The sequence below is a fragment of the Podarcis bocagei genome, assembly GCF_964188305.1.
Source record: "Podarcis bocagei genome assembly, chromosome: 18".
Classification (NCBI taxonomy): Eukaryota; Metazoa; Chordata; class Lepidosauria; order Squamata; family Lacertidae; genus Podarcis; species Podarcis bocagei.
The window spans coordinates 11,402,214-11,414,545 of record NC_138144.1 but is presented as its reverse complement, the minus strand read 5'-3'; the positions used below and the strand labels follow the sequence as shown (position 1 = coordinate 11,414,545).

General features: G+C 52.2%; 1 protein-coding gene across 1 annotated transcript; it reads left to right on the top strand.

Moving 5' to 3' along the window:
- Positions 1 to 396: 396 nt before the first annotated feature.
- Positions 397 to 11,871, top strand: DDX49 (DEAD-box helicase 49). Its single transcript, XM_081177842.1, has 13 exons — positions 397 to 556; positions 1,101 to 1,224; positions 1,855 to 1,940; positions 2,137 to 2,258; positions 4,216 to 4,403; positions 4,993 to 5,133; positions 6,232 to 6,307; positions 6,734 to 6,810; positions 7,299 to 7,396; positions 7,563 to 7,637; positions 8,949 to 9,037; positions 9,575 to 9,646; positions 10,547 to 11,871. Exons 1-13 carry the CDS (start codon positions 442 to 444, stop codon positions 10,727 to 10,729), a joined length of 1,446 nt encoding a protein of 481 aa, XP_081033968.1. The 5' UTR covers positions 397 to 441; the 3' UTR covers positions 10,730 to 11,871.
- Positions 11,872 to 12,332: the final 461 nt, after the last annotated feature.

Genomic DNA, 12,332 nt, shown 5'->3' with positions numbered 1-12,332 from the left:
GCACTCGCCCTTTCGCCGCGCCCGCCCGCCCGCCTGACCAATCGGGAAGCCCCGCGGGCGAAATGCTTGCCGGGAGCTGGAGTTTTGGGGCCGGGGGAAAAAGGAGGCCCTTCTGCTTAGAGATACGAAAAGGGAAGAGGGACCCGCTCACTGCATACGGGCTCCGCCTGCTGGAAAACAAGCGGCTAGCTAATATTTTAAACAAAACAACCGCCCTCTTCCTGTCAGAGCCATTGAAACCCCTGAGCCCCGCATGGGAGTTGCATGTGCTGGGACTAGGGCTTGGCTTATTGGGCGCAATGCATGCTGGGCGTCGTAGTCCAAAGGGCGGGCCATTGGAGGGGAGCGAGGCGTGACGCGCCGCAGATGCGCCGGCGCCTGTCGCGGTGCCTTGTGGGATTGCTTCCGCTCTTTCCTCCTGAGCGGCGAGGGGCTCCGGCCATGTCCGGCTTCCGCGCGCTGGGCCTGTCGCCCTGGCTGGTGTCGCAGGCAGAGCAGCTGGGCCTGTCGAGGCCCGCGCCGGTGCAGGAGGCCTGCATCCCGCCCGCCCTCCAAGGTAAGCCCGGCTCCGTCGCGCCTCAGGAAACGGACGCGCAGGCCCCGCCCCCTGTCGTGTGAGCTAGGCCCCGCCCACGCCTCGGCCACCCCATGGCTATTTAAGCCACGCCCACTGTGCCCGCAGTTCTGGAAGCCACGCCTCTTCCATGAGGCCCACCCTCCTGTTCTTCTGGCCCCGCCCCTCCGCAGACACCCCGCCCCTTCACGCAGGTCCCGCCCACCCCTGCCTCAGCGAGCTAGGCCCTGCCCACCCTATTGCTGTTTAAGCCCCTCCCACTCTGCCCCCTTCTGGAAGCCACGCCTCTTCCACGAGGCCCACCCTCCTGTTCTTCTGGCCACGCCCCTCCGCAGACACCCCGCCCCTTCACACAGGCCACGCCCATTGATGGCAAGGCCTGTTGAGCCCCCCCCTCCCCATTGCTCCAAAGCAGCTGCCTCAGCCTTTCCTAGGAACGGCTGCCCTGGCTGGGGAAAGAGTGCCTCTGAGCACGTGCAGAGCGCCTCCCCGCTTGCTGCCCTTCCCCTCTGCTTTCTTCCCGCAGGCCGTGACTGCATGGGGTGTGCCCAGACTGGCAGCGGCAAGACGGCCGCCTTTGTGCTGCCCATCCTGCAGAAGCTCTCCGAAGATCCGTATGGCATCTTCTGCCTGGTGCTGACGCCCACGAGGTAAGAGCCAGCCTGCTGCTTTTTCTTGCTGGAGAAAAGTCCTTGGTCCTCATCGACTCAGATATCATTGTTGTTAATTGAATTACTATTATTATTATTATTTATTAAGTTCATATAGGGACGCGGGGGGCGCTGTGGTCTAAACCACTGAGCCTCTTGGGCTTGCCGATCAGACGGCCGGCGGTTCGAATCCCCACGACGGGGTGAGCTCCCAGTGCTTGGTCCCTGCTCCTGCCCACCTAGCAGTTCGAAAGCACGTCAAAGTGCAAGTAGAAAAATAGGTACCACTCTGGCAGGAAGGTGAACGGTATTTCCGTGCGCTGCTCTGGTTTTGCCAGAAGCGGCTTAGTCATGCTGACCACATGACCTGGAAAAACTCTGCGGACAAATGTCGGCTCCCTCGGTCAGTAAAGCAAGATGAGCGCCACAACCCCAGAGTCGTTCACGACTGGACTTAACTGTCAGGGGTCCTTTATCTTTAAGTTCAGATAGCGCTTTTTTGTCTCGGAGCAGTTCACGACAATATAAAAAACAAGAAATACATCATTATCATCATCATCATCGTACCCCACTCTTTCTGCCCAAGGAGTGGCGTGTTTTTTTAATCTCCTGTCATTCCTTCTCCGGCAGGGAACTGGCCCACCAGATCGCCGAGCAGTTCCGGGTCTTGGGGAAGCCGCTGGGCCTAAAGGACTGCATCATCGTTGGTGGGATGGGTACGTAGGTCCTGTTCAGAAAACGGAGGGGATCTTCCTCCGCCCTTCTCCCAAACAAAATTAAGGGCATCTTGCTTGAAGGGCCACCGAGCAGCTGAAGATAATATATTGGCAAATCTGCACACAGCAGGGTGGGGGGTGTCACTCTGCGCCCTTTGAGAGGGCTAAGGTATCCCCTTCTTTTCCCACTTTGCAGATATGGTGGCTCAAGCCCTAGAGCTGTCCCGCAAGCCCCACGTCGTCATCGCCACCCCGGGCCGGCTGGCCGACCACCTGCGAAGTTCCAACACCTTCAGCCTTCAAAAGATCAAGTTCTTGGTAAGTCCCAGAGAGTTCACCCTAATTTCCAAGGAGGCCCCTAGTTCGGCAGCCAGGCCTGCATCCGGCCACTTTCAAGCCTCCGCAGGGTTGTGCGATGCCTCTCTCCCCACAGCGGCTCAGAAAGCTTTTGGCTTTTTGCATTTCTGTTTCTCAGCAAGAAAAAGTGCAAATGCAGCAAAGAAAAGAAACAAAGGACATGTCATGTATAATTTAGTTGTGATTCCTGCATTGCTGGGGGTGGGACTAGCTGGCCCTCAGGGTCCCTTCCAACGCTGCAATGCTATGATTATGTGAATAAAAAATATGAACCGTAAGCCTTGACAGCCTGGAAGGGCAAAAGGACAAAAACGCAGCACAGCTCCAAAGGGATAGGCAACTATTAACAAAGATTCCCTTTGCAAATAATAAAGATTCATAAAAATAAAAGTATTATCTGCCTCCCAAGTTCCATTATTATTGTGAATAACAGTTCTATAGAGTCTTAAGCAAGCCAGACATTCACATATACTGATGGTTTTGCAGGCGCCCATGTCAAATGCCCACTTTATGCAGAACCAAGGAATCGGTTTATAAAACCTTTCTGCAGGAAAGGAGCTTAACCATGGCGGAGAGGGTGACTTTACAACTTACAAAGTTGCTCTCTATGCTCTGACAGCCAGGAAGATTAGGGCAAATAAATTAGTTAAACGAAACGTTAATTGTAAAGGGGACGCTGAGATCTAACTTACACAAACTGCATGCAACTCCCCTTTATTTTATCTTGTATATGGATAATGTCATGGCATTCAGCTAGCACAGTAAAAGTTTGATTGATATACTGATGCACTGAGAGCTTCCTCTGCTGGTCTGAACGCTTCATTCAATATACGGCCTTGACCCAGTATACCTGAAGGAGCGTCTCCACCCCCATCGTTCAGCCCAGACACTGAGGTCCAGCTCTGAGGGCCTTCTGGCTGTTCCCTCACTGCAAGAAGTGAAGTCACAGGAAACCAGGCAGAGACCCTTCTCAGTAGTAGCGCCTACCCTGTGGAATCCCCTCCCATCAGATGTCAAAGAAATAAACAATTATCAGACTTTTAGAAGACAGCTGAAGGTAGCCCCGTATTGGGAAGTTTTTAATGTTTGATGTTGTCTATGTATGTGCTGGAAGAGTGGCTGGGGAAACCCAGCCAGATGAGTGGGGTATAAATAAATAGTAGTAGTAGAAGCAGTAGTAGTAGTATCTCCCCCTCCGCCTTCCATCAGCCATGAACGTTGGCTGGGGCTGCTTGGAGTCCCTTGCCCTGGGAAGGAGTAGAATGGCCTGCCTGGAGGTCTGACATTCCCATGTGGTTTTATGCTGTATGTAAAGCAGAGACAGCGGTTAGAACAAAGAGGAAAATTTAAAGGTGGAAAACTATAGAACAGGCATGTACAGTTGCACATGGGTTAGAATAGCGAGGTCCAAGTAAAGAATATCAGCCTTACCCGATTATCAAGTGTCGGTCCAGGTTTGTCTTGTCCAGGTTGTCTTGAAAAAAATGGTTCTGCTGTGTATGTCGTAAAAGACTGCCAGATCATAAAGAAAGTGCCTGGTGCTTCTTGCCCTTGCCCAGATGATGTTAGGCGACATTTTCTCCTTATGGCTAAGGGGCAGTGTCAGATTTGGGGTTGTTTTTCATTGAATTGCGATTACTATTCAGGCTGTCAATATCATACATAACACCAACTCTTTTAACAACACATTGGTATAATCAAAAGCATTCAGTGGCATTTATTTTGGAAAACAAACAATATTTTCTTTAGTAATGTTCATTTTTTCTGTCAAAAGCAAATGCCAAAAACCTTGCAGCAACTTAAAATTCCCACAATCCCTCTCTTTCCCTGGGAGGATTTCCCTTTCTGCTCCGTCCCCTTCCGTCTCTGGCAGTTCACTGGTGACACACCTGTCCCTGCCCCCTCCATTTTGCCTCAGGTCCTGGATGAAGCTGACCGGCTGCTGGAGCAGGGCTGCACCGACTTCACCAAAGACCTGGAAGTCATCTTGGCCGCAGTCCCAGCCAGCAGGCAGACGATGCTCTTCAGTGCCACTCTGACCGACACCCTGAACGAGCTCAAGCAGATTGCCATGAACAAGCCCTTCTTCTGGGAATCCAAATCCGAGTGAGTTTGACCTCCAGGCTCTGAGTGGTAGACAGTGTACATCAAGGTTCCCCAAACTTGGCCCTCCAGCTGTTCTTGGACTACAACTCCCATCATCCCTAGCCAGCAGGACCAGGGGTCAGGGATGATGGGAGCTGTAGTCCCAAAACAACTGGAGACCCAAGTTTGGGAAACCCTGGCTTAAGAGATACCTGAATGGATAGATGAGAGGCAGCCAAATGTCCTAACATGCATTATATTGTCATTGGCGTTGTCATTGTCATTGTTGTTATATATTGTTTTATTATATGGATGATGATGATGATTCGGAGGCCTCGCAATAACCCTCATGTAGCCGGTCTCAGTCCCAACCTGCCATCTTCTTGCCCTGTTGCAAATGGAGGGGAAGAGACTGTATCTCACACTTTGTATGCTGGGAGGTCCCATGTTTAGTCCCCTCCTTTTGGAGAGTCCGGAAAAGCACTACTGGAGACTCAGGGCCACTAAGAGACAGCCTTGTGCTGGGGAGGCACAGAGCCAGGTCTGGTGCAAGGAAGTTCTTAAACTCTCTGTCACCCCTAACTGGGCCTCCTCTTCCCCATCCTCCCAGGGTCCGGACAGTGGAGCAGCTGGACCAACGCTACCTGCTGGTGCCTGAGAAGGTGAAGGACGCCTACCTGGTCCACCTGGTCCAGACATTCCAGGATGAGCATGAAGACTGGTCCATCATCATCTTCACCAACACGTGCAAGTGAGTCTGGGGTTGGCCTCCCTCTGTTTCTCTGCCACTCTTCCCTGCTGGCTCAAAAGCTCACCTTCCGTTCTGAATTCCCAGGAGGGGGGAGTTCCCCAGGCTCACAGCTGGCTTGGAGGCAATCCTGAACTTCTGCTCCAGGCAGGGGCAGGTGCCGGGTTCAGCCCAGACTCCTCACTCCTCTCCCCGGAGGATTAACTGAGGCTGTCATTGCCTCCTAGCTATGATGGCAGCGCTCCGCCCTCCCCTGTCCGGAGGGAATAAACACCTCTGGGTAACACCAGTTGCTGAGGAAGCACAAGCAGAGAGAGCTGCTTTGCTCTGAGCTTGCTTGTGGGCTTCCTGCTTGGGGCAGGTGGTTGACCACAGTGAGGACAGGATGCTGGACTAGAGGGTAGGGAAATTCTTAAGCCCTCAGGGCTTTTATGGTAGCTGTCTAGACCCCCGCGGAGTTCTGTCTTTGAATTCCCATTTCTGGGGAAGAGCAGGAGAGGGGCTTCCCTGAGGGGCTTCTGGTTGGCCCCAAGATGGACGAGATGGAGGACCTCCTGGGGCCTCTTTGGACGTTCCCCTTGCAGGAGGATGCCTTTGAGGTGGCCGAAGGGCAGTTGGCTCGTGCTCAGAAGCACTCTTCCCTGCCAGCTGGCTTGTGGAAGCTTTTGACCTGTAGAAGAGAAAGAGCTTTGCAGATACAAGAATATGCTTGGGCAGGAGAGAAAAAGGGTAAGACAGAGTAAGACAGAAACCTTTTTGGCTCTTTCCAATATATTGCATTCCCCTCTAGGCAAGTCAGGGTGATATTTGCAAGGCTGGGAAGTCAGTCCTCTGAACAGCCCTGCCAGGTAAAGTACAGCTAGCTAGAGATGATGGGTGTTGTAGTCCAAAAACAGCTGGAGACCCAGGTTTGGAAAACACTGACCTCGGTCCTGCATTAGTAATTTGTGGCCACAGAGAAGGGAAGCAACAACCATAACGGAACACCCTTGGCCCCCTGGATGTGGCAGGGGGTTTCCAAGAGTTCCCCTGAAGTGCCAAGAGAGCAGGGGCCGGGGCAGGCCAGGCCAGAGGAAGGACTTAGGTCTCTTGTTCTTGCAGGAACTGCCAAATCCTGAACATGATGCTCAGGAGGTTCAACTTCCCTTCGGTGGCTCTGCACTCCATGATGAAGCAGGTGAGCCAGAGGCTGGCAGAGGCCTTGCACTAACAGCTGGAGGGGCAACACACGGGGGGAGGGAGGGGGGCAAGCGGAGCCACATGCTGATGTTTCTTAAAGCAAGACGCAGTTGCTGTGTGGATTCTTTGGTGTGAGAGAATCCGTGGTCCCTCTTTGTTTCGCCAGGAGCCTCCACACACCCACAGAGGGAGTTCTTGCTGGGGTTAGTTCTTCCTTCCTCTGCTTTCCCCCAGTGGGTGGACCATACCTTAGTGGGGAGGGCACCTACTTAGCCTGCAGGTTTCACCCCTGGCACCTCCAGTTTAAAAAGGGTCCGCCAACAGGCAGGGGTCTCTGCCTCCCCATCCACTTAGCCCAGCCACTTCCTACATTTCCCTGCTCTGACTGCCTTTCCCCCTTCTCTCTCTCCACTCTTTCTAACAGAAGCAGCGCTTTGCAGCCCTGGCCAAGTTCAAATCCAGCGTCTTTAAGATTCTCATCGCTACAGATGTGGCCGCCAGGTGGGTACTGCCTATCATTCTTAACCACCCGCTTCCATCTATATTTAATATCCTAATTATTTTTCGCTGCTACTTGCAGCTCAAGTCCTACTTGTAGGTTTATCTGACTGCTTAACTTCTTCAAATACTCTTCTTCAAATACTCTGCAAAGGGTTCCACTCCTCCCTTAACAATGATTCCTCCTGATCCCTAATTGTTGTTGTCATTCTCGCCAACTCCACATATTTTATCAATTTATTTTGACATTCTTCTTTGGTTGGTATTTCTTGGTCTTTCCACCTTTGTGCATAGATTATTCTTGCTGCTGTTGTCACATACAAAGAAAGATTAAAAGTACCTTCTTGGGAACACCTGAGTTTGTTATCCCTCTCTGGTGATTTTAAATGTATATATTTCCCCTTTTTAATTTTTGGTGGGGACAGTGCTGGGTGGACGGTTCTTCCCAACTTCTCACCCTGCCCCTCTCTTCTTCGTCTCTCTCAATTCAGGGGCCTTGACATCCCCACAGTCCAAGTGGTCATCAACCACAACACGCCGGGGCTCCCCAAAATCTACATCCACCGGGTAGGCCGAACTGCCCGGGCAGGTAAGGATGGCTGCTACAACCTGCTGATTAGCCACCATTATCAGAGTAGGAACTGGCTCCCGCATGGATGGAACATGCGGCACTTTCTTTTGCATTGGGGGTCCCTGGTGGGGAGGAGAATTGTCCTGTGTGCATGAACCCCCTTCTTCTCTCCATCCTTCCCCAGGCCGAAACGGCATCGCCATCACGCTGGTGACGCAGTATGACATCCACCTGGTCCACGCCATCGAGGAGCAGATCAGTGAGTCGAGAAAGAGAGCTTGGGAGCGACAGCCCATCGCACAGGAACTGCCAAGTTACCGGTTTGGCGGCTCCTCTGGCCACCTGGGAAAGAGGGCGATGCAAATGGCTGGGAAGGGGTTTGACGTGGCAGCACAGCCTCCCTCCAACCTGGTGCCCTCCAGGCGGGAACAGCTCCCATCAGCACCCACCCAGCACAGAGTCGTAATCCGAAAAGTCCGCAGGGCACCGTGTTGGGGAAGGCTGCAGTCAAGCCCTAGTCAGCTTTGCTGACATTTATCAGCCTCCCTTCCCACTGGCAGACCACTCGTTTTGCAGTTGCTTCCTCTCACCCGGTTCTTCACACCATTCCTGGTTGCCACCGCTGACCCTCTGTTCGCATGTACAGTGGTACTTCGGTTTAAGAACAGTCCTTTTTAGGAACGATTTGCAAGACCAGAAGTGGTGTCCTGGTTTGTGAACTTTACCTCGGTCTAAGAAGGGAATCCAAACAGTGGAAGGGCACCAGCGGTGGGAGGCCTCATTAGGGAAAGCGCTCCTCGGTTTAAGAATGGTTTCGGTTTAAGGACGGACTTCCAGAACGGATTAAGTTCATAAACCGAGGTACCACTGTACTTCATTTGTGTTTTAAACTTGTAAGCTCCTTAGAAACCTGCTCTGACCTTAAGCAACATATACATGTTCAGTAACAATAAAACCGGCCAATAACAGCAGCCACAGATAGAAAGCCCAAAAAGGCTGAGGAGGTTCGATGGAGGTGCTAAGAAATGTCTCAAATCCTTGCCCAAGATGCAGCCTCATCACCCTTGCGCCACCAGCTCAATTCTGGAAGCGCTCTGTGAGCAGAGGTGGGGGCTCCATTGGCACTCACCTAAAAATAATAATTTTATTATTTATACCGCACCCATCTGGCTGGGTTGCCCCAGCCACTCTGGGTGGATTTGAACACATATAAAAACATAATATAACATCAGACATTAAAAACTTCCCTGAACAGGGCTTTTCTAAACGTCAGATAGTTCCTTATCACCTTGACATCTGATGGGAGGGCGTTCCACAGGGCGGGTGCCACCACTGAAAAGGCCCTCTGCCTGGTTCCCTGTAACCTCACTTCTCGCAGGGAGGGAACTGCCAGAAGGCCCTGGGAGCTGGACCCTGGCTGGCTGAAGGGGGGTGTGGAGACACTTCTTCAGGTATATGGGGCCGTTTAGGGCTTTAAAGGTCAGCACCAGCACTTTGAATAGGGCTCAGAAATGTGCTGGGAACCAGTGTAGATCCTTTAGGAACACCCCCATGCATTTCTGCCTTGCAGAGATGAAGCTTCAGGAGTTCTCCGTGGAGGAACACAGTGTACTGAACATCCTTACCCAAGTGAACGTTGTGCGACGGGAATGCGAGATTGTGAGTGATGGCTTTGGGGTGGGCCGGGTTGTAGATCTGCAGTCTGGGGATACCAGTGAACTTTGCGGGGAAGCACAGATTTGAACTCAGATCTCCCCACTCCAAGATCCGTGTTTTAGCCTCCTCCCATTTCCCTGCCTCCCCAGGTAAAGCAAAACGGAAGCCTGAGGATACATACATGCTTTGAAAACAGTGGTTCCATGAACTCATTCCCAGCGTCCCCTGCCCTTTAAAAAAGCATTATTCAGAATAGCGGTTTGCATGACCCACTAAGCAAGATAACAACACAATGAAATTCAAAACACTCGCAATTAATTTCATGTTTGTTCAAAATCTGATTAAAACCTTTTTAGCTTAATTAATTCAGCAAAACTGATGGAATCACTTGCTCCAGCGATATCAGCTTTTCAAATCCCAGTAGTCCTTACAGCACCAGCCCCTCAGTAGGTAATCCCTCTCCCCCCCCCCCCCCGGACAGTACTGCCTGCTCTGGGAAGCACTGCTTTAAAACAACCTTTATGTTTCTTTTCTTCCTAGAGATTGGAGGCGACCGATTTTGATGAGAAAAAGGAAATAAACAAAAGGAAGCAGATGATCCTAGAAGGAAAGGTACAATCATTTCAGGGGATGGGGTGGCCCTGTGTGTGTGTGTGTGTATGTGTGTGTGTGTGTGTGTCCCTCCTCTGCAGCAATTCCCCCTCTCGCCACATCTGTTTGCCTTAGGTGATCTTTAAGAGCGCCACATCTGCAGCAACTAGTTACATCTCCCTTCAAGGCACAAAGGGTCTCTTGGCAGCACAGTTCACAGCCCCCACCCCCTGCCCCCGCTTCTCCACTCCCTGCTCTCAGCAGCAGCAGCAGCAAGCAGCCTTGGCTTGGCCAGATTTCAACATCGCAATGTATCACCAGATCACAGCGTTTGGCCTGTGATGCATCGCAATGTTGAAAAGCTGACATCACCCACCCCCTAGTCCAGAGGTTCCCAAACTAAGGTCTGCGGGCTGGATAAGGCCCAAGGTACTCGTTTATCCAGCTCGCAGTGATGCCCACTGCCACCGCCCACTCTCACTGGCACTGCGCTTTGCGGCTGCCCACTTCCAGGTCAGAAGAGCACCAGAAATAGCTTGTGCGCATGCACAAGCATTATTTCCAGTGCACATCCGGGTTGGAGGAGGCCCATGCACATGCGCACAAGCTACTTCTGGTGCTCCGACCCAGAAGCGTGCCAGAAATAGCGTGTGCGCACGCGTATGGGCATACGCTCCCCCACCCTTCGGCCCACTGCGCGATCGGTGCTGGAGTCACCGGCCCAAGGCGCGGTACGTTTGCCGACCCCTGCCCTAGTCCTTGAGCAAACCCTGCTCCGTGCCCTCCCTCAATAAGCGGCAGGTCCAGCGCGGCCTCCAGCAGGTGCCCAGCCAGAACAGCCCTGGTCAGGGTGCTCTGCGCCCCTCTTTAAAGAGGGTCTGCTTCTCAGTCTCCTTGCCTTCTCTCCTCCTCGCTCACCAGGACCCAGACCTGGAGGCACAGCGAAAGGCTGAGCTGGCAAAAATCAGGAAGAAGAATGTCGAGTTTCGGAGCAGAGTCCAGCAGGTCCTGGAAGACAAGAAGCAGGTCGTCCTCCATCGGAAGCTACGGAAGAAGCGGCAGCGGCGGCAGCAACAACGGAAGCAGCCGGCAGCAGAGAAGTGAGGCTGCCTCTCCCCGACCCCTCACCACCCGGGGTTCTTGTGCCTTCCGTCTGGTGTGGGGAAGAAGTGGCGCGGTCCCCCCTCTTTGCCCACCAGGGCTGGCCCCAGGCTGAGATGGGCACCCCAGAGCCAAGACGGACAGGACAGGAGGATTCTGGGAATCCAGTTTTATTGAAATTTTCCATGAGACAATAAAAAGAACGGACTAATCTACAAGGTCTAATAACAAGAGAGAAATTAGAAGAAAAGAAAGGATATAGGAAACTACAAAGCCCTCTCTCGCTGCTGTATCTTAACTTTTATCCCATACAGAGAAAGGTGAGTCTTCCCAACTCTCACCTGGGAGTATCCCTCTCTCTCACCCTGGGAGATCGCTGGGAATCCAGTTTCCCAGGAAATCTGAATACGGAACTGGGCACCTTATCTTCATCAGTTTACCGTGGTTACTTTCTTGCCTGTACAGGAGTATCTCTCGCTCCACACAGCTGGGACTTTTCTTCCAGTTGCTTTTGACCCCTCAAGATAGTCTGTTTTCAAACTGGTCCCTTCATTACAGGATCACCTTCCACCGAATTCCTTAGTTACAAGACCACCTTCATTGTCTACTCTCTTCTTGTACCCACGCTCTGCTGACAGATTCCGAAAACAGTTGCACCACCCAGCTTTTCCTGGGTCCTTTGTGGTTTGGATCCTGAGGACTGCAGCGATGGAAGGTCTCTCAGCCCCAGAAATCCAGCTGGTGGGAAAACAGGGTGCCTCCTATAAATTATAAGCCACGGGGAGGAGGAAATAATCAGCGTTTCTGTCTAGATCTCATTTGGGGTGGCTGCACCTCCACTTGGGAGTTGGGTTGTTAAGATCTTCATGAAGAGAAGCTGAAACCTGCCACCAGTGTGTTCAATTGCAAACTCTCGGCATATTCTCAGGGTTCTCGTCCCATGACGAAAAAGTCGGGAACAGAAGAGACAGGCCAAAATGAAAATTTGTGAGATAACGACTGTCCTCCTGCTGCAGAGTCTTTGCCCTGCGTGGCTGGAGGGCGGCAGGTTGGAGAGGCTGCTCTCTAACCCCAACAACTAAGACCAGTAACCCCCAAACTCTCTGTCAATAAATACAAATTCTGGCGAGTCCAACCTACCCAAAGTGCCTCTCTGCATGAGTCTGTGCTCTTTTTTGGGTAGTGAGCAGGTAGTTCTTTGTCTTACACGTATTTCTTTTCATGAAGGGAAAGGCTGAAGGAAATCAGGGTACAGTTGAAACATGCCTTCAGTTTTAATCGGGGAGGGGGAGCCCAGTGGGGGGGCAGACATGCAGATCATTTAATAAAAGTGACTTTTTAGAACTATGATTTGGCCTTGGATAGTTTGGTGTTCACAACAACAAACCAAAGAGCCAAGCTCCTAGCCCTCATGCCCGCACTGCAGCCCTGTCTCAAAAGTCGGAAGGGGGCCGGGGAAGATGAATTCCAGGGAGTTCCTGAAGGCACCTTTCTCCATCCTCCAGGTGGCCGTACATGATTGTTGGGCACTGGAGCTGACGGGAGTTGTAGTCAAGCAACACCCAAAGGATGCCAGAAGGAGGAAGGCACAGATCCGGCTCTGAGG